A 22,211-nucleotide genomic window follows, 5' to 3' on the forward strand; every position below is an offset into this window, starting at 1 on the left:
TTTTCTTTTCTTTTCTTTTCTTTTCTTTTCTTTTCTTTTCTTTTCTTTTTTCTTTTCTTTTCTTTTTTCTTTTCTTTTCTTTTCTTTTCTTTTCTTTTCTTTTCTTTTCTTTTCTTTTCTTTTCTTTTCTTTTCTTTTCCTTTCCTTTCCTTTCCCCTTTCCTTTCTCCTTTCCTTTCCTTTCTCCTTTCCTTTTTCCTTTCTCCTTTCCTTTTTCCTTTCTCCTTTCCTTTCCTTTCCTTTTTCCTTTCCTTTCCTTTTTCCTTTCCTTTTTCCTTTCCTTTTTCCTTTCCTTTCCTTTTTCCTTTCCTTTCCTTTTTCCTTTCCTTTTTCCTTTCCTTTCCTTTTTCCTTTCCTTTCCTTTTTCCTTTCCTTTTTTCTTTCCTTTCCTAATTCCATAAAATCCAACTTTGGCTCCTCTATTCTCAGCCTCGTTCCGACAAAGCCAAGAAGAAGGAAAAAAAACCCCACAAATCCACAGAAAAGTTCATCAAATCTCAGTCACCCCTTGGCAAATCCGAGCTGACATTCCGAGTAAACAAAGACAAGTTTGGATAAAACCCAAGCACGGCTCAGCGGCTTCGATTCAAAACGTGGCAGATTTGGGTTATTTCTGTCTTTCTCTTCAACGAGGGAAAAAAGGGAAAGAGTCACCAGGGGTGTGAAATCGAGTAAATGGGGAAAAAAGAAGTTCTTGGAACCCCCTGGAAATCACACGAGGTTTGTTTATTGCTAACCACGGGGCAAGGGGTGAGCGACGGCAAGTGTTGCCACGGTGGAGGTGTTGGGAAAACCCAGGATTCACACTAACCCCGAGCAGAAATCTAATGTCCTCCAGCCTGAAACAGCTTGAAACAGCAAGAAAAGCAGGATGGAGAAGTTGTCAGGCCAGCAGCTTTCTGTGATTCTGGGATTATGGCGTTTGCCAGCTGGGGAAGCTGATAAGGGATTTGCCCAGGGAGCAGAGCAGCTCCTGAGCTGTGGGAAGGATTGATTTCTGCTCCTGGGAAGGATGCTCAGCACATCCCAGAGCTCTGCCTTTCCCCAAACCCACTGCTGCACTGCCCACCCCATCCTGGCACCACATCCCAGCCTGGGAGGTGCTCATTTCTCTGCTCACTGATGGCAGAATCTCTGGATCAAAAGGGAAAAATCACTTTTCAAGCCTTAATGAAGTCCAGAGAGTTTTGGGAAAGGTTCTTACACAAGCAGGGTCAGACTGGAGCCACCTCCTTGTGAAAATTCTGCCCAAATTCAGCCACCAAAGCATCCCTGTGCTGCCTTCACCCTCCTCACCCTGCCCTGCTCCTTCCCAGAGCAACCCAAAAATGAGAAGCACCAAGCCAGGGCAATGGGTTGGTTCAATTTCTTTCCCTCCACTGCTAAAAAAAAAAATCTCATTTCGCTCCCTCTGGCCCTAAAAAACTCCCCACTGGTGCTGGAATTGTTCCTGCTGAGGGATGGAGGCAGCTGGGTCTGAAATGAGGGACTTGCAGTGGCTGTGTCACTTTAAACAGCTCTTCCACACATCATAAATGGATTGTAAACTTGATATGGAACTCCACAAAAACCTCATGGCTTTTCCCCTCCTTTCCCCCACAGCTCCAGGGCCAGAGGGACAGAATTCCAGCTTCCATTTGTGTGGAAATGGAAGATGAAGGACACCATGATCCTCCCCAGAATTTCCATGCATGACTTCAAGTCACCCTAAAAACCTCCAGCCTCACTCCCCAGCAGCAGCCAAAGCTCTCAGATCCATCACAAGCTCTTCCAGGGCAGAGCCTTAATTAAAATCCTGTAGGTGCTGCCCAATTACAGGAAATCTTTCCACACTTAATCCACTTCACATACCTTCATTCAAAGCAAGAGTCAGAGAGTCCCTGAGTGGTTTGGGTTGGGAGGACCTTAAATGCCACCCAGTGCCACCCCTGCCATGGCAGGGACACCTCCCACTGTCCCAGGGTGCTCCAAGCTGCCCTTGGACACTTCCAGGGATCCAGGGGTTTGTCAGGGCTTGCTGGGGATTGTCCCTGTTAACGTGGGGAATTGGCAGTTTGAGGGGAAACAAAACCAATTTGGGGAAGAAAAGATTATTTGAGTAATAATAATAATAATAATAATAATAATAATAATTTCAGCAACACCTGAGGAGACACCTCTGTGTGCCTCACCTCATACCTGGGAGAGAAGAAGTGACTGCAGGTCCTAAACCGAAACCTAAACTTAAACCTAAACTTAAACCAGGACAAAACCACTCCATCCCCACCTCTTCAGAAGCTGCCAAAATATCCATGCCAAGCCTCCTCCTAAACCTAAATATTCCTCCCAGTGCCAGGGCAAAAGCTCCCACTCTGATTGAATCAGCTGCTTTTATCACTCCTCCTGATGCACCTCCTGCTAATAAATATGGAAAATCTGAGTGGAGCTGGTGGAAATTGCCGAGCCCTGCTGCAGTGGCATTAACTCCATTACCTCTCCCAGACTTTCACCTCCAGTTTCATCAATTATCCTGCAGACAGAGTTTAAACACTCAGCATTTCCCCAGAACAAAACAGGGACACTGATGAAGGGTTCAGGAGTTGCTGGAGGAGCTGGAACATGGCTCTTCCCAGGGGGAAAAAAAAAACCAAAAAAAAAAAGTGGATTTTATCCTACAAAGCGGAGAACATAAATTTCAGTGGGGTTTTGTTGTGTTTCTTTTCCCATGGAGTTAATGGGAAGTGACAAAGGACTCTGCTGAGGGGGAGAGGGAGGGAGGTAGGGCTGGGATGTTTACGAAAGGTGACAAAGGATTTAGCTGGCCCTCTGCTTTATTTATCCTTCTCCTCAGCAAGAAAGAACTGTAGTCACCTTGGAGACATGAGGCAGTGACAAAGGAATATGTCACAGGCCCAGAGGTGACTCAACACAAACTCCTGACACAAGCTCTGTGCATTCCCAGACGGCAAATGCTATTTTTCCAGGAATTTCTTCACCAGGACTGAACCCCAGAATGTTGTTTTACCCCGAATTTGCATCTCTGCAAGCCAGAGGAACGCTGGGGAAACTCCCTCCTCCCCAGTTCCCTTCCTCCCTTCCTCTCCTCCTCCTCCCTTTTGCTGTTTTTAAGATCAAAAGCTTTGTGCTCTTGATTGGTAATTAAGTACAAGTCGCCCAGGCTGCTTTTTCAAAGAGTAATTAAAAGGTTATCAAGAGAAACAGGCGAGGTGCAGGTAATTCCTGGTGCAGCCCTAATTAGGTCAGGCCAGCTGATAACTCCGCTCTTATCGCAAGGATCACATCGTTTTGGAGTTCAAACAAAAATCCTTCAACTTCCAGGCTATTAAATCCAACCCAGGATGTGGTTTTGAGCTGCTCAGGTTGATGGGAATCCTTCCAGAGGGAGGAGGATCTGGAGGGGAAGAGGAAGGAGGATCTGGAGGGGAAGAGAGATGAGGATCTGGAAGTGAAGAGGGATGAGGATCTGGGAGCTAAGAGGGATGAGGATCTGGAAGGGAAAAGAGATGAGGATCTGAAAGGGAAAAGAGATGAGGATCTGGAAGGAAAGAAGGATAAGGATGAGGATCTGGAAAGAAAGAAGGATGAGGATCTGGAAGGGAAAAGGGATGAGGAACTGGAAGGGAAGAGGGAGGAGGATCTGGGAGCTAAGAGGGATGAGGATCTGGAAGGGAAAAGAGATGAGGATCTGAAAGGGAAAAGAGATGAGGATCTGGAAGGAAAGAAGGATGAAGATCTGGAAGTGAAGAGGGATGAGGATCTGGGAGCTAAGAGGGATGAGGATCTGGAAGGGAAAAGAGATGAGGATCTGGAAGGGAAAAGAGATGAGGATCTGGAAGGGAAAAGAGATGAGGATCTGGAAGGGAAGAGAGGATTTGGAAGGGAAGAGATATGAGGATCTGGAAGGAAAGAAGGATGAGGAACTGGAAGGGAAGAGGGATGAGGAACTGGAAGGGAAGAGGGATGAGGATCTGCAAGGGAAAAGAGATGAGGATCTGCAAGGGAAAAGAGATGAGGATCTGGAAGGAAAGAAGGATGAGGATCTGGAAGAGAAGAGGGATGAGGATCTGGAAGGGAAAAGGGATGAGGATCTGGGAGCTAAGAGGGATGGGGATCTGGGAGCTAAGAGGGATGAGGATCTGGAAGGGAAGAGAGGATCTGGGAGCTAAGAGGGATGAGGATCTGGGAATTAAGAGGGATGGGGATCTGGGAGCAGCTGGCGCAGGAGATGCCATGCGATGTGGGATGTGAGCTGCAAGAGAAGAGAGCCCTGCCAGCAGCAGCATTTCTCTGCTCTGAACATAAACCCCTTGCAGGAACCACTGGAAAATACTTCCCCAAACCCTGCCCACTCTGCAGACACAGGAATTTTTGCAAATGCTCCTCAGAATGCCAAGGTTCCTCCCAGCTGTGTCAATAAACACCTCCGAGTGACGCCTGAAATACAACCGAGGCTCGGGGAGTTGTTTGTTTTCTGGATGCACAACCTCAAACAAACGTTCTCTCAGGCAAATAAACTCAGCAGCACTGAAACATTTTGTTTGAACAGGGGAGAGACCAGAGGACAACACAATTCCCTGCCCACAACAGGCGGGAAGGGAAGCCCAAGGGTTGGGAGAGCCTAGAAACCCCAGCATTGCTCAGCAGATTTACAAGTGAGGAGTCTCTCCCAGTAGAAACATCCCATATTCCATCCCCTGGGCTTCCCAATGTAGTTTTAAACATCTTAGGAATGGGGAAAAAACCAAAAAAATCTGATTTTCTAAGTTGACCACTTCCATTTGGAGTGTAAATTCACCAGATCTCACTGGGAAAACAGAATTAGGGAGTTACGACGACCGACTTACAGGGAGCCTTGAAATGTGTTCTCCCTGGATCTGAGTGCTTCAAATAAGGGAATTTGCAACTGATTTAAGAGCCTCACATGAAAAGAGTCCTGCAAATTAGCAGCAGATGAAAAAGCTGTGAGCAACCACGTGGTTGTGTCGTTCAGCACTGTGGTTATGTCACAGAACGAGTGTGACACAGAGAGGGGCAGAGAGTGTCCCAAATCCCACAGTGAGCTCCGAGCCAGAAATAACTCGGAATATTCCAACTGCAGCCAGCTCTGTGCTGAGCTCCTGAGCCCAGCTCAGTGGGAAGGCAATCAGGGAGGGAAGCTGATTGGAGCGACCTCTGAACAATGACACAATCAGGAGGCACAATGGGAATGGGAAAAGGTGTTCTGGAATAACTGAACAGCAGAGCAGGATCCACACAACTCCCTGATCCCACAGGAGGTGGGAACTTGAAGGATGAGCATTTGGGAAAGTCTGGTTTGGTGGAAGAGAAGAGGAGAGGAGAGGAGAGGAGAGGAGAGGAGAGGAGAGGAGAGGAGAGGAGAGGAGAGAAGAGAAGCGAAGAGAAGAGGAGAGAGGAGAGAGGAGAGAGGAGAGAGGAGAGAGGAGAGAAGAGAAGAGAAGAGAAGAGAAGAGAAGAGAAGAGAAGAGAAGAGAAAAGAGAAAATCCTGGACAGGAAACAAATCCTGATGGCGCTGCTCAAGGAAAAGAAAAATCTGCAGCCACAACAGCTCTCTGTTTTCACAGAAAATTCCCCCACAGTGGTTCCTGCTGGAAGCCAGGAGTTGGGAGAATTCTAGTGGGCAAGGAGGAATGGGTTCCAACTGAAAACAGGGAGATGTAGGTTGTAAACATGGAAAAAATCCTTCCCTGCAGGGTGGGGAGGTCCTGGCACAGATTCCCAGAGAGGCTGTGGGATCTCCTGGATCCCTGGAGTGTCCCAGGCAGGTTGGAGCAACCTGAGATCATGGAAAGTTTCCCTGCCCATGGAACAAGATGGTCTTTGATGGTCTTTGATGCTCCTCCCAACCCAAACCATTCCAGCCTTCTAAAAACCCAATGATTCGAGAGAAGCTGAAATAGCAAAGACTTGGAAACGAGCTCTGATTTTAGCAAACAAAGCAAAATCGTGGCACTGCGAGATGACAACAGCCCTGGATGTCTAAATTAAGGCACTGAAACCCATTTAATATTCACGTCCTCATCACAAACACGCAACGCAAATTCCCTAATATCCAGTAAAGCTGTTTATTAGCAAATGCCTCATTGGATTAAGGCTGCTCTTATTCTATTAGGGAACCTTCACACCACATTAAATTGCAAGACAAGAGGGTGTTTGCCAGCACATCATGAACACAACGTTAACCCCTTCCCAGGAAATCCTGGAATGGCCTGGGTTGGGAGGGACCTGAAATATAAAATCGATGCTCAAAAATGTAAGTTTGAGAGGGGAAAAAGTGAAGAAATCCCTTGTTTCCCCCTTGCTCACAGCTCATTTTGGATTTCTGATGAGTGGCACGTGGCCATCCATCTTCAGGGCTGTGCCTCAGTGATGAATTGAGAACATTTGGAAAGCAGGCAGGGAAAGGGAAAAAAAGCAAAATGGATGGGAAAGAGAAAAAAGGGAGAAAGAAGGGGAAAAAAAAAATAACCCAGTGCAAGGCAACAGTTGGAGTTTAATAAGGTGAGATTAATGCACCAAAAATAATATTCAGGAATTCTCCTGAGGATCAGGGGACAGTCAGACAGCTCAGCTCACAGTTGGAAGGTCCCTTTGTGTTACTTTTATTTATAACCAGACTATTCCTTCTCACCAACTTCTCACCACACAAAGTTTCCTGAGCCGAATTTTACCCCCAATTCTCCACCTTTCCATTATCCCCAAAGCAAAGCACTGCACCTCCTGATTAAATGAGGTCCCATAATTAACGTGATTCTCAAGCACAGTTGCCAGATGAAGAGCTGATTGATTTGCATAACTGAAATAATCTGCATAAAGAGCTGATTTCCACCAGGGTGCAGCTCAGGTCCTTTATTCAGGTTAGACAAGGCGCTGAGGTCAATGGATTTGTCCTGAACTTGAGTGGTTTGAAGGGAAATCGATTGCCAGGGATACAGAGCTTGGATTCACTGATTTTTGGGATGAATTCCTGTCAGGCTCAAGCTGCCACCAGCCACCCCCAGTTGTGTCCCAGGGCCACCAGCTGGTTCCATCTGGAGGGCTGAGGTCACGCAAAAAAGACAGTTTTTGCCTTTTTACACACCCTTTTATACATTTTGTATACCCTTTTTATATTTTCTGTACCCTTGATGCATTCTCTACACCCTTAGCCTACGTGCTTGTCATTTTTGCAGTCTGATATTCTAGCTTAGAGTTCTGCAAGGCAGAAAAACCAAACAGCATCCACAGCAGGAAGCCAGAGAGCTCTGTGCTATCAAAAACTCGAGGTTTTAACCTTGGTTGAAACTTTCTCTCTGGAACAGATTTTGTAAACTGAGCTCTAGCCTCGTTTGGGGAAGAGATTCTTAGATTAGAGGAACATATTACTTCATTTATTAGGTTTCCTATTGGGGGATTTTAGGCAGATATAATAATTTGCAAGGTCCATAAAATTGTATACACATCATACAGTGTGTGCATCTGGGTGTGTTCCATCTTTGCAGAGCTGTGCACCTAAAATCCTAATAAAATAAAAGCTAAAACCCTTTTACCCCTTCTCTGCCTCACAATTCTAAGACCAACAAAAGGCAACAACACCTGCCCCAAATGCACCGTCATGCAATGTTTGCCACCACAGCAACACATCCAAATCAGCCTCCCAGGGAACTCTGTATTAGCACTGAAATCTCATTTGAGAATCCATGGAGATTTTTTCCTATAAACCAGATTACTGAACACTTCTCACCCCAGGAGATCTGACAGATGTGAGGGAATATGAGGGAATATCCCCCCTGTCCAGCTGCTGGATGGACTGGGAGTGAAGGAACAGCCCAGATTTTGGGGGAAAACCCACAGAATATCTGGCAGAGCTGTCACTAAACCCCACAGCCCATCCTCCCCCTCTCAGAGTCTCGTTTGGACTGAGGGAAACTCTGCACATTAACTCTGCTTCCCTCCTGCTCCATCTCCTAATGAACTCCTCTGCATGTCTGCGATGACTCCTGATAAATCATTACTGTCAGGCGTTCACAGAAACATTTTAAGCCTTATCAGAGATCAGAAATCAAAACAACTGTAAGAACTGCTCATGGAGAAAAGCTGCCAGTTTACTGCAGCATAAACATCCAAGGCCAGACTCAATCCCAGCAGCAGGAAAGGGGGGAAATGTTAATAAACATGACTGTAATGATCACTGTACCTCGTTCTCAGATTCCCCTGCTGAGGCAGCCCATCGTAGATGGATAATACATCAAAATCTTCCTCTAACGCAAAGGACTGGAAAACAAGCTGTATCCTGTTCTGCTCCTCAGCAGTGATTGTCCACGTGCAGTTTGCATAATTGGGGTATCCATAGGGGAAGCCTGGGCTCTGTATTGTCCCGTTTGGGCCCTGCAATGTGTGGCTGCAGTTCTGGGCTGCCGAGAGAAAAAGACAAAAGCACAAAGTCAGAGGGCGGCAGGTGAATGGTGAATGTCCTCAGCATCCCAGCAGATGGTTCTTCCCGTTGGGTTTGTGTGTCCCAGCAAACAGAGAGGTAAAAAGCTAAGGATGAGATTTTCTCCTCCTCCCTGCAGGGATGTGGAGACCCCCAGGCACGTCCTGGGCTCTGCTCTCCAGCTGTGAGCACAGCTGGATTCACAGCTGGATTCACAGCTGCTGCCAGGCCCTGAGGACAGCTCTTTCCTCATCCCATTTCCCCAGCCCCCACAACACCCAGCGTTGTCCCCATCACACTCAGAGCATTTGGGATTTCACCCGTGCCAGGCTTGGCCCTGCTGGCTCCCAGAGCAGCACAGGGACAGAGCCAGAGCTGACTGCCTCCCTCTGCCTCCTCCACAGCTGGACAGGAGGCAGAGAAGGGCTGGAATGTGCAGACTGTGGAACATCCCAGGGTGAGAGCTGCCTGCCAGGAATAAACCTGATTTCAAAGGTCAAGAATAAACCTGACTCCAAAGGTCAGGAATGAACCTGTCCTGACTCCAAAAAGAGCAGGACACAGCCCAGGGTTTGAGTGAATAAACCATCCTGGAAGGTGCTTTCCAACCATGAGCATTCCATGGCTCTGGGAATGGTTCATGGAAAAAGACACAGCAGCAGCAGCACTCTGATGGGGACTCAGGGAAGAAATCCCTGCCAGCCCCTGCCTTGGGGCTGCTGGTTCCTCCCAGACACTTCTGAAAGGTTTGTGTTCCTCATTCCAGCTCAACACACAGCGAACATCCTCAGTCAGGATTGCAATGAGCATTTCAAGCTGATTGAAATCTCAGAGCAAAAACCCCTCCTGCAGCACCTGAAACACCTCAAACCTCCCTCAAATCCTTTTCCCTTGCCCAAAGCAGTTCCTGGGAACACTGCAGCCCAAAGACAGAAATCCCCTGCCACCATGTACAATCACTCAATAGATGAGATTTTCTCTCTCTGGAGACACAGATACATCAATGTGTTCTGGGAACAGCTGAAATAACAAATTCCCTTTAGTGTTTTCCTCTTCCCTCACTGCTGCTGTACCTGGATGCTTTTGGAGGCACAAGGAATTCCCTTTGAACTGGTCCCACCCTCCCTGGATTTACTGGGAGAATTCCTCCACACAAAGCCAAATTCCAGACAGAAGGAAAACTCAATCTCGTGGAGCCAAAGCAGAGTTTCACCTCCATCCTCTGAGCTGCTGTTCCCTGCCTCTCCTCCAGCTTTTCCCACCCATGCTGGATTCTCTCCCCTGCTGATGGGGACAACAGAGCCTTTCAAGTTGAAACGCATTAGAGTAGAAATTACTTCTTTGATTTCTCCTTGCCTCTTTTTTTTTTTTTTTTTTTCCTTCTCAAAGGTAGCAAAGGCATTTGCACTTCTGAGTGCCAACCAGCTACAGGTACAGAACTGCAGAGTGGTGCTCATTAAAGCCAATTATAATTAGATTGACCTACTTTGGGTGCAAAAAACGCTCCGTGGAAGTTCTCCCCGCAAGCCGGAGTCGGCGGTTTTATGAATCTAAAACGGTCCATCCTATTTACTACCCAGGGAATCTTTGTGTAGCACGTTTGTTGGATCAATGAGAGGCAGGACAGCCCCACAATCCACCCGGGATTAAAAGGGAGGGAGGATTCCTTAAGTGGAGTATTTTGTATTTCTATAGCACCTGCACCTGCCTCGAAGGGCTTTTTGTCACCACCCCACTTGGGCTCCCTTTATTCTGGGGAGTTCACTGAAAATACCATTTTCTCAAGGCCAGAAAGCTGCACAGGACTGGGAATATTTCTGTGATCACACAGGAGGAAAATGAACCCCAGCTTGGTTTAATGACCCAAGATCCACGAGCTCAGCTCTCCAATTCAATCAAATCCTTTCTCCAACCCCAGCGCTGCTCAATAGGCAGTGAGGGGATATTGAACCATCCCTCCTGCTCATTTTTATTTTAATCATAAGTTCATCAGAACAATTTGAGGGAAATGGGAAATTAAAGAGGCTGTATCTCTCCATTTCCTGGTGGTATAAAAGCTACCAAGGCTGCACTGAGCTCAGGAAATAAATTCAAGGTCAGAGTCAGCGAGTTCCAAACACTTCCAAGGTCATGCCGAAACTCCAAAATCCACAAACTCAGCCCATCCTTGCACAGCCAGTGCCTGTGCCACAAATGGACATAAACCTATCCGAAAGAACAAATAAATAATAGAAGAATAAGACAGAGTTTTATGATGTATTCCATCAATCTAACTGAAATATTTGCATGTTCACGACGTTGACCCAGAGGTGCTCTGGGCACTGATAAAAGCAAATTGCTTATTGCAAACAAAGAACAGCTTTCCAAAAGCTGCCAGACTGGGAAGCAATATATTCTGTAATAGCTGTAATAGCAGGGAGCTTCATTTATATTGGACATTGCTGGAAAAAGTCATCAGGCGCCGAAAGAAATCCGGGAAGCTGAGGGAATTTATGTTCTATCATTTGCTTCCAGGTCTGAGCTAGTTCAGCTCAGCCCTGACTGACAAAGGCTTATCTAAAATTCAAAATTTCTCCTCTGAAGGTTGCAAAAAACAATTCCCTTTATCCCTTTGGCCCGGGAGCACAAATAAGTGGGAAGATATGAAAGGGCAGCTGGGAAGTTCCAGGTGGATTTGGGTTCAGCAGAGGACAATGCTCCCAAAATTTCTGGCACATTCTCCCCAATCCAAAAAAAAATCACTGAATCCTTCAAGGAAACCCACAGGACTTTGGGGAAACATCCTGATGTAGGACATCACTGATGACAATTCACTGATGGCAACTCGATTTTCCCTTTTTTCCACATTGGTTTAACCAACTGAGCCAAGTCTCCATTTCCAAGAGCTCTTTTGTGCACCAAGCCACTCTTTGAACAATCCCCAGCCTAACTGGCTTCACCCTGGGCTCCTCACCAGGGAAATGAAGGAATATTTACTCTGCCATCCTCTCACAGAAGAGCTGCAGCTCTGAACCTCAAGCTGCCCACGGCACTTTGTAACACACAGCTAATCCACTCGGTACAAAATTTAACGTGACCAGACACTGCAGTGAAAAATAAATACATATCAGCTGAACAGAGGAGAGTTCCAAACCCCCCAGGCTTCGTTTTGAGGCTGCCATGAAGAGAGAGGAAGGGTGGCAGCAGCAGGAACAACATCCTTGTGCTCCAAAGCAGAGTTCTTCTGACAGGACAAGCTCCAGCAGTGGAGAGAGAAGCTCGTGGGAGGTTTATTTTTGTTGTACATCCGAAGTCATCTTGACACATGAGCCAGGACCGTTCTGGTGCCAGTCAGGGCAGCTTTAGAGGGGCCCTGGAGCTCTGGGGCACAACCAGCTCACCCCAGTCAGTGCAGTGGGACAGCACTGCAGTGTCCCAGTGTCCTCAGGGTCTGCAGGGATCCAACCCACCAGGTGATGTCCATGGGAAACAGGAGATTCAACCATTCCAGAACATTCCCTGCAGCAGGATTTTGTTATCCCCTTCAAACGAGCAACACTCAGAGGGAGGAATGAGCTACCCTGGCTGATGGGGAATCCATCAAGGAGATTCTCCATTTCAAGGAGAAACTTGTCCAGCCAAACTGTGTCACTGCAAACCTCCCACCTGTCAGAAGGTAAATAACACACAAAAGTGTTGTCTGACATGACAAGCCCAAAGGAAATGAGTAGGAAAAAATCATCTTCCACCTACTCTCAATGCCTTAAACTTAAATCCCAGGCCAGATTCGGGGTGGTGTAAACCAAGGAAGAAGTGGAACTGCTGGTTTACATCACAGTAATATCCAAGGAAGCAACGCCTGGGAGAGAGGGAGACTGAATTTATCTCTGAAGTGCTTCCTAAAATACAAGTTGCTGCACTTTGTTCCTCAGCAGAAACGAAATCTAATTTAGCGAACGCTGATGCATGGTCACTGCACAATTCAGTGGGAACAAATATCAAATCATGCACACTGCCTTGCTCTCAGCAGCATCATTTATTGAGGATCCATGGCTGCCTCCTCCCTAATGCAGCACTTTGGGGCAGTGCCATTTGCTTTAGTTACTGTTCCTCACACAGAAATGCTGTTATTCCGTGTTGTTCTACAGCCCATTCCACCCAGCACAGCAACATCAAAAACCCCTTTGCTCGGGAAAACTGAAACCCACAGCCTGCAGCCACACAAACACTGAAATATCAGTTACAAATCCTGCTTGTCCAGCAGCAGCTCCTCAGTCTGCTCACCTTACAGAGCTCTCCAAACCCACACACACCAAATTCCTTCGCACTGTTTGCCTTCTGAGCAGCAAAAGCGTTCCTTTGCCCATTGTTTACTGCTGTGAATCATTTATCAGGCACTAAAGATGCCTCCTTACACGGTGGTTTACCGAGTCATTACAGCTGATCACAAACACCGAGTAGTTTACTCACAGCCCAGCCCTGGCTCACCCAATCTCACTGAGCAAACAGGAAAAGCACCTCCACACTTGATCAATCCGAGCCCTGCTGCCCTCAGGATTCACCTTCTCCGAGGCTGAGCTTCACCTCCAGTCTCCTATCAGAGCCTTGTGGGTAATAAATAATGCAGAGTCATTCCATTAACTATAACTTAATCAAAAGCCCGTGGATCCAAGAGCATCATCAAGGGGATGATTTCCATCGCAGATAGCCTGAGCCTGCTTCCCTCTGAGCAGGGGGAGTGGTGAGCTGGGCGATGCAAGGGCAGAAAAAGTGCATTTGAGCTGAATTCAGCACTGCCAAGGCCAGGAAAAACCCAAACCCCCAGCTCAGCTCAACACAGCTCCGAAAATCCCAAAACCACCACAGTTCCCTGGAGACACACAGCCCTTCCCTCCCATTCCAACAGCCCTTCACTCCCCTACTTTGCCCCCTTTGTCACCACTTTGTCCCCTTTGGTGGTGCCCAGGCTGTTTTTGAAAAGTCCTCCAGCCCAGCAATTCCATTTTCAAACCTTCCCAAGCAGGAGGAAGAGAGGAACAAAAGATGCTGTAAGGACATGTTTAGTTTTCCCCACATGTGCTCTCCCCTTTCCTGTCTCAATCAGAAGTATTGTCTTGGAGAAGGATGAAAATTTCCTACACGTTTAGGATTCCAACTGAGCCACAACACACCTGGAAACCACAAACACCTGCAGAGGAAAAGGGAGTTGAAATTCCAAGTGTCTCAGGCATCACCACACTGCTCTGTCATCCCACAGCCTTCCCAGTGCGTCTTCCAAATGACACTTTTGGATTTCAGATCAGGAAAAACCTGGACAAAAGCATCCCAGCTCTGACTTCATGTCAGATCCATCCTGTTATTCTTTCAGGATAACTTTTTCTCCTCCCTGCATGGCCTTGGAGAAAATTCATTCTCCCCAGGCAGGGAATTTTCAACCTGCAGCTCAATAAAGCCTCTGGGAATGTGTGTGAGGCAGGAAAGGGACAGAGAATAGACTCGAGGCTGTTCCAGTTCTCTAGAAATGCCATGAGCATGGAGAAAGAAAGGCTCCTAACATCGGGAATGCTGGAATCTACAGATCCAAAAATGTGGGGAAGCACAATTATGGAATAAATGAGCTGATCTGTTCAGTGCTTCCCTCTTCTGAGCCCTGCTGGGGTTTGGGACTCTGCCCAGCTGCTCCGCATCTGTCCTGAAGTGGCAAATCCAAACCTGGACACTGAGGAGGATGTTCACTCTGCCTCACCCAGAGGTTGGGATGTCACCTGTCACCTCCCGTGGCACATTCCACCAGGCTAAAAAAAGCCTTTCCAGCTTTATCATCCTGTGGGTTTGCATTGCACACCTGAGCCTTCCGAGAGCTCATCCCTCCAACACGGAGCAGCTCTGACAAGTGGCGGCAGAAAAAAAACAGGGAATGTCCAATTCCAGGTAACATCCAAAACCGTTGCAGGGCGGAATGTGACATCCCAGGAACATGACACTGCACAGATGTCCTGTCTCACCACAGCACAGCAGAACCCTGACATGTGGAGAGGCCACAGACTGGCTGCTGGGAAGGACTGGGATGGACTGGGATGGACTGGGAAGGAAATACTCATGTGGGTTATGCTGGGAATTGCTGGAGGAGTCTCTGATCCTAAGAGCAGCTGCTGGATTTCCCCTTGGGTCCCACAGTGTCACCCCAATCCTCCCACAGCAGGGATGGAAGGGTGAAAGCCACAAAACTCGTGGGATGAAATCAGCAGTTTAACAGGGAAAGCAAAAGCCGTGCATGGAAGCAAAACAAACTTAGGAATTCATTCCCTCCTTCCCATGGGCAGGCAGGTGTTCAGCACCTCCAGGGCTTCCTCACATAGAGCAGAGACTTGGGAAAAGCAACACGATCATTCCAAATCTCCCTTCCTTCCCTCTCCGATGTCACATAGGCTGGGATATCCAATTGGTCACTTGAGGTCACCTGTCCCTGCTTGTCTCCTCCCGAATCCCTCCCCAGCATAGCCCTTGAGGGCCAGGAAAGGCTTTGGCTCTGGGCAAGCTCAGCACTGACACAACACCTCTGTGTCATCAACCCTTGTTCGGCACAAACCCTAAACACAGCCCCAGGGGAGAAAATTAACTCTACCCCAGCCCAAAGCAGCACATCCCAGCCCTCATTCCATGCCCAGATCCCACATTATTCAGGACAACTTCATTCCCAGCACTCCCCATCCCAACTTTTGTTTTAACATCAGATATCATTCCCGTAATCTATGGAGCCCCCTGGAAAACACCCACAAAATGTCCACAGAAATTCTGCTGAATTCATTTCATCCTCGACTTTGGCTCCATCTGCTTTGGTGGAATCAATCCACCCCAGCTGAAGGCAGCTCAGGGATGGAGATCATGGCACAGTGACCTGAGTGTCCCCTGTGCCACCCCTGCCCTGGAACAGCAGGGATTCAGCCTTCCCGGCCCTCAGCAGCGTTTTTTGAAACCAAGATTGTTATCAAAGACATCCTGGTGTCCCGCTGGCTCCCACCAGGTGCTCGCTGTGCCATTCCCAATCACTCCAGCGGATTTATGGAGCACTTTGCCATCTGCAAAGCTCCCAATCCAAACGGAATCAGAGCAGGTGAGACAGCAGGACAAGGGTTTGGGAACGAGGGGAAAGGGAGGTGGATTCCCTCCTGTTTTCCTGCTGCAAGAGGAGGCAGGAGGGCTTCAGGACTAGTGAGGGAAAATACTAAAAAATCCCTTTGGAATTGTTCTAAGAAGCATTTAGAAAATGTCTCGTAACACATCAGTTTTGGTATCAGCAGAACCAAAGCACTGAAGTCTGGCTTATCAAGGCACATTCATGAACAGAGATATCCCTATTTCCAGTCAGGAAGTGCAGAAATGGTGCATTTGATTCGCACTGACTCAAGGTGGAGAGACAAACACTGCTCCATCCACCCCCCAGTCCAACTCCTCTGTGCTGCTGTGGCTCCTCGTGCTCTGTTTCACTAACCACACGTGTGACAAAAGTGACTTTATTCCCTGCCCTTTGCATGAGAACGAAGGCCATTCGTTCTGCCAGCCCCACAGAGACACCTTGGCTGAAAGAGTTCACCAATCCACATCCTGAAAACCCCAAGCAAACAGAAAGCCTGAATGCCCCAGGAAGACAGCAGCGCTTTAAACACTTTAAAAATCAAATTAAGCAGCCAAAGTTGACAGTAATTTAAACTCAATCCCAGGTTTCTGCCCTCTGCGCTCCTCAGAGCAGCAAATCCATTTCCTGGTACAGATGTTCCACATTTCAAGCCTGGCCCCTGTGGCACTGCAGCAGCTTTGGATTCAGGTAGAATCACAGAGCTGTGTCACTGGAGCTGTTCTCATCCATGGAATTCACCCCACCCTGAGCACAGGGCAATGAAATCAGGCTGGGAAACTCCTGGAAAAGCTTCCTGCACACCCTGACAGGGTTTTGCTCCCAGCTCGCCTGGTTCCTGCAGGGCAGGGGCAGAAAAGCTGGCTGGGGGTGCTTAAGGAAGCCAGAAGGTCAGGGGAGCAAACACCAGGCTTTGGGAGGCTTGGAAAAGTGGCAGCAGGATGGCTCATTGTTGCCTTTTTCAGCTTAGAAATGAAACTCGAGATAATTTCAGTATAGGAAGTAATAGAAAAATGGATTTTCTTGGAGTTCCAGGGGCAGTTATGGAAGAATATCCACCAAAGTACAACCCAACAGGGCTGAATACAGTTTGATAGGTTTGAGGAAATGAGCAGAATTGATCAAAAGCACCAATTCAGAGGACAGGTGGTGATGCAATTCCCCCCAGGTCAAACCTCTGCTCTGAGCTCCACCCTTGGCACTAGCTGGACTTGTTGATCACAATGTGTCTTGAAGATTTTGTTCTCAGCCTTGGTTCCCAGGAAGAACCAAAACAGGAGAGGAGCCTTGTGCCCTGCAGGGCTTGGAGTTTTGGAATGTGTTTGGTCTTTCCATCTGGGGAAAAGGGTAGGGAAAATACTGGCAAGGTTACAAATATAAAAGGAAAAAGGCAAAAATCACTGTGGTATTGCTGTCCCGAATTACCATTCCAGAGGCAGCCGAGGCCATGGCAGCACCGCTCGGGCACTGACGTTGCCAGGCTCAGTTGCTAAGCACAGACATCCAGAGAGCAGCTCCAGCCTTTCCTGACAGGGCTGGGAAAGGCAAAGGAGAGGAGAAACCCCCTGGGTTTAGAAACACAGAGAGATTTCTGTGCCTGCTGAACGATCAGTGACAGAGTTCGGTGATATCGCACACAAACCAGCGTCTGCTGTGCTCCTGAAGTCACGGATTATTTCCTTCCCTTCTTTCACAACATTCCTGACTCTGGATCTCAGCAGCTCCAGCTGTTTGGGGCTTTCTGCTGAAACCCTGGGAAGAGGTCTAAAAAGCAGCAGGAAATACAAGGAAAGAATCAGCCCAGAGCAATCACTGTTCAGCACCAGCCTTAAACACCCCATTTAAACCCGAATTTGAACCTGAATAGGAACCTGGATTTGAACCTGAATTTAAACCCAAATTTGAACCTGAATTTGAACCTGAATAGGAACGTGGATTTGAACTTGAATTTAAGTCTGAATTTGCACCTTAATTTGAACCTGAGTCAGCCCAGGGCAGCCCAGCAACAGAGATGAGCCCACAGGAGTGTTTTCAGCACAGCCAGATGTGGCCAGATGTGTCCAGGACACGGGAGCAGTGCAGTTCATCGATGTGAAATTAAGGATTTTATCCAGATCAACCCCAAATCACCCACCCCCGGGATGTGCAGGAAACTTCTTCAACAGCAGCAGCAGAAATTCAGGATAAAACCACAGTTTGGGGCCATTTCTTTTCTGTTTACCAGTTCTCCCCATTTTGTTTTTTCCCCTGGCCTGGATGTATTTAGAGAGGATAATCTGATTCCCTTCCTGGTTTCCAGACAAGGCTGTGCTTTCACTCCTCTGGGATACACCTCTGATCATCCTCAGCCCATCCTGCTGGGAATTCTCCTGTGCCAAGGCCAGCAGCACTTCAATCCTTCCTACCAAGGCTCCTCAATGCCTCATCAAATTTCCATCAGTTCTTTCTCATCTCTGCTGGAAAACCCTTTGGAGTTGTCCACACAGATATTGAAGCTTTCATGACTCATAATCCAGAAAATCCCGGGATTTTTTTCAGATCGCTCTTGCATTTCACAAGTTCTGTTCCAAACCCAATGCTCTGACCTTCACATTCCAAGCAAACCTCAACAAATTTGGGTTTTTCAATGCTTCCCACCATTCCAGCAGCAACGTTAAGAACAGCAGGAAGTCCTCAGCTGCACAATCCCTGCTGGAATCACCTGAAAATCCCTTGCTCAGCTCCAAGAAGCACCACAGTTACCCCAAAATCCATCCAGAACAACCTCCTCATCTCCAGGGATGTCATTTCCTTCCTTCAAAAACTTTCCCTTTCAGAATTGTCTCTTAATCAACTCTGACTGTTCCCTCAGCGCCGCGACTCCTCTGCCCAGCCATTGGCAGCAGAATAACAAAGCCAGGCACTGCTGGAGCTATTTCCACGTGCAGAGCACTCCACAGGCATTCAGCAATTAATGCAGATTCTCCCAGTGCCTCTCTGGGGTCAGAAAAACCCCACTGGGAATTCCCAGACCTTCCCTTGGTGGCCTTTCAGCTCCTCCAGTGCCCTTGGGTTCAATCACGGCATTGCTGGAAGGTTTGGCTGGCAAAGGAACTCAAAGCTCCTCTGCTTTGCACTTTTGCTGGCAAACCAAAATTTACCCTCGGAAAAAATGCAATTTAACACGTGGAAAAGGTGCTGAAGTGGAAGTTGGGAAGCTCTGAGTGACCCTGGAATCACTGGGAGGTGTCACAGACCAGGTGACCCCTTTGTGACAAATGCCACCAAGCCAATCCCAAGCTCACAGACCCTTTCCAAAAGGAACTTCAGCTTTACAAATATTATTTTATAACCCAAGAACTGCAGGGAGATGCTCTGGAGTCTTCCCAACCCCACCTGAGCTGTGCATCCCTCCTGGGCAAGTCTCCACTTATTTAGGCACCTAAATATCCTTGAAAATCTTGCCCTGGGAGTCCAAGCCTCAGTGAAAATGTTCAGCCTGATTCAAAACCTCCTTAAAATTTTATTTTCTCTCCAAGATGAACACAGCGTAAGATTTCTTTTTTTTTCTCACCTCTGTAAAAATGACACAGATCATCTCAACCCCCCCAGCCTGAAATTAAACTCAGGAAACAGAAGTTAATTTGATGAAAAACTTTTTCACCGCCGTCTGCCAATGGACTCCACTCACGAGCAGCATTTTTACTCAGCCTCATTTACAAGGTGCTAATTATTATGGCCAAAACAAATTTTTCAATTTGTATTTCAATTATTTTTGCAGTAAAATGATATTTGCATTTAAATGGTTTATCCAGTGGGCTCCAAGGCATTTTTTCATCTCTGGTGTTAGGATTATCTCCAAAAAAAAAAAAATAAAAGAAAAATTGAAGAAGGTGAAATAAGGTTCAAGGTGAAATCCATCCCAAGTCGGAGTGGAGGCAAAATTAAAGAATTCCTCATGAAAATCTTTAATTATTAGTCTCTATTCCCCTTGTCACCAAACCTTGTCAGCATGAACTCTTAAAACCAGCTTGAATTCCATTTGCCATTGGAACTCTGTGTCCAGCTGTAAAGTTCAATGTTCCCTCAAAGCCCAAGGGAAGTCTTGGGCTACAAATCCCATCTCCCTAAAAATTTACAAGCTCTCAGCCCTTGGAATTCTCCCAATATCAACAATTCCACTGGAGAACTGCTGGTTTAAAGAGAGCACAGTGGGGAGAACTCCTTTACAAACAAATCTGCACTGAGCTCTGAGGGAGTTCCAAGGGGGTTTTTTTTTCCCCTCCTCACCATGGTTTGGATTCTAACTTAGATCTTACACATCAATTAATTAACCAGGTCGTGTTTTCATGCATTTTTTACTCCCTAGAAAGCCCAGGAGCTACACAACTCCCCCTTTGGTGGTTGCAGGGAGGCCTTTTAGCCTTTTTAAAGGACCCAAAAAAAGACCTTTTAGCCTTTTTAAAGGACCCAAAAAAAGACCTTTTAGCCTTTTTAAAGGACCTAAAAAAGACCTTTTAGCCTTTTTTAACCCCCAGGGCTCAGAAGAGAGACCCAAACCAGCTCTGCAGCAGCTCCACCAGAAGAAACCACTTCATCCACTGCCACCTTACACCTCCAGATCTGAGAGAAATTAAAAATATCGCTCGGAACAAGCGGAGACGGCGCTTATTAAAAGCTCTTCACTCTTGCACCACAATTCTCAGCTCCCCACGCTCTGCAAAGCGAAATGTTCCGTGTGTTTACAAGAGCTCTGAGATCTTCCAACAAACCCCTCTGCCAGGCAATTGTATTACAACAGCTCACACTTGTGTGATTGGATTTGAATTACAAAAAGAGCCCAACAGAAAGCGATTTCTCCTGGGAATTTTTGTTAGGATATAAATCCAATTTTTACTTGATTCCGTTAACAGCACTTTCATATTCACTTCCTTTAAGTATTGCAGCACTTGATATTTATTACCTAATGCCTCCTCGTCACCTTGAGCAATCAATGAAAGTCACCTGGAGTTGACAGCACAGAGAAAAGTTAATAAATAAAAGTTAATAATTCACTTCACCCAATGAGCCAAAAAAACAAGCCCGTCACATGCCCCAAACAATAAATAGCTGCAAAAGGCTCCTAACAGATTATCTGCAGAAAAGAGTGAAACATTTCAATTAGGCTGAATTTTTCGGGCCATTTAGACATGAATTTCACGTTTACAATGGCAAAACCTCAATTATTATTCCAGAGAATCACAGATTCTCTCTGGAAAGGATGTTAAAGATCATCTGTGGCACTGAAAGCTGTGAGCTCTGCTCAGCAAGAGATGTCCCTCTGTCCAAACATCCTTTAGTCACTGATGGATGCTCTGACAGCACAAAAGCAGATTTTTTTTGTCCTGTTCTAACCCAATTTAGAAGAATTCTCGTGTCAGGCACTGATTTTCCATGACCTGGACAGTTCCTCTACCTGTGATCTCTCCATCTCTTGTACAACTCCCCGAGAAACCCAGAACTCCCTCCTATTAACATCACATTGTATTTTATTTTTCTCTCACCTCCTCCATCCATTTAAAACCTCATTTTCACCCACAGACATATTCCACTTCATCTTAGTTTTCAATCCCCAAAGCAGATCAATACCTTTCCTCTTCAATCTACATAGCTCTCAATCAAGGAGCTAACAGGGGGTGAATTGAATCGACTTGTACGTTCAAATTGGGGATTTTTTTGTCAAAAGTCTCATTTGTTAACTGCACTTTCACGGGAAAAAAAGGCAAAAAAACTCCTTGTAAGAGCCCTCAGCATTGGACTCTTGGGCAAAAAAAAGGCCATCATTGGTTCGCTAATTTAAGATTGGGAAGTGCTCCCAGGAGGAACAAATGACAGAAGCTCCCCAAAGCAGATATTGGAAAGGCAGTGAAATGAACTTGCTCTTTTTAAGCAGAATTGGTTAATTCAGTAGGAATTGGAGGATTCAGTAGGAAGAAGTCCAGGTGTTTATGAAGAACCTGGTGTTTATGAGAAGAGCAGAGACCTCGCAGGGTTGGTTTTTATTCCCTAAATCTTGCCAAGGGTCAGAACCAGCTCTGTCTGGGTTTGGGGGACACCAGGGCAAGATCAGCCTCAGGATCATGGAATGGTTTGGGTTGGAATGATCCCAAATCCCATCCCACCCCTGCCATGGGCAGGAACATTTCCACCATCCCAGGCTGCTCCAAGCCCTGTCCAGCCTGCCTTGGACACTTCCAGGGATCCAGGAGCAGCCACAGCTTCTCTGGGAATTCCATCCCAGCCCCTCACAGCAAAGGATTTCTCTCTTTGTGATCAAATCCAAAGAGCTTCACTCAAACCCCACCCTGGGCTTTACTGGCAGAGTGGAGACAATTCCACACCTTGTTCCCTAAGCACAGGAACTTTTTTTTATCAGATTTTCATTCAAGCACCCACCAAAGCAGAGAAATTCCAATCCAGCTGCTTCAACACTCTGAAGAGCTGCAGGATTTGCAGGACAGAGCTCCAGAGAGGCAATTGGAACCCTCAGAGAGGGCAGATTGTCCTTCTGGTCAGGCCAGAGCTGCTGCCTTCAGAGCTTGTGCCAAACCCAACCCTGCAAAGAAAGTCCCCACAGAATGAGGGACAAACTTCCCATCCTTCAAACACCTCATCCTTCCAGCAGGTGGACCTTATTTTAATATTAAC

At 46.9% G+C, this 22,211-nt stretch overlaps 1 protein-coding gene across 2 annotated transcripts in view; it reads right to left on the bottom strand.

Annotated features, from left to right (window-relative positions):
* Positions 1-22,211, bottom strand: part of CSMD2 (CUB and Sushi multiple domains 2) — a 301,010-nt gene that overhangs the window by 237,691 nt on the left and 41,108 nt on the right. For both annotated transcript variants that reach the window (XM_085081419.1, XM_085081420.1), the window contains exon 3: positions 8,195-8,411. In XM_085081419.1, the coding sequence (XP_084937545.1) occupies positions 8,195-8,411 (217 nt within the window). The remainder of the gene's footprint in view (positions 1-8,194; positions 8,412-22,211) is intronic.

The sequence above is a fragment of the Lichenostomus cassidix genome, chromosome 23 (genome assembly GCF_008360975.1).
Source record: "Lichenostomus cassidix isolate B80296 chromosome 23, HeHo_3.0, whole genome shotgun sequence".
In the NCBI taxonomy this organism is placed as follows: domain Eukaryota; kingdom Metazoa; phylum Chordata; class Aves; order Passeriformes; family Meliphagidae; genus Lichenostomus; species Lichenostomus cassidix.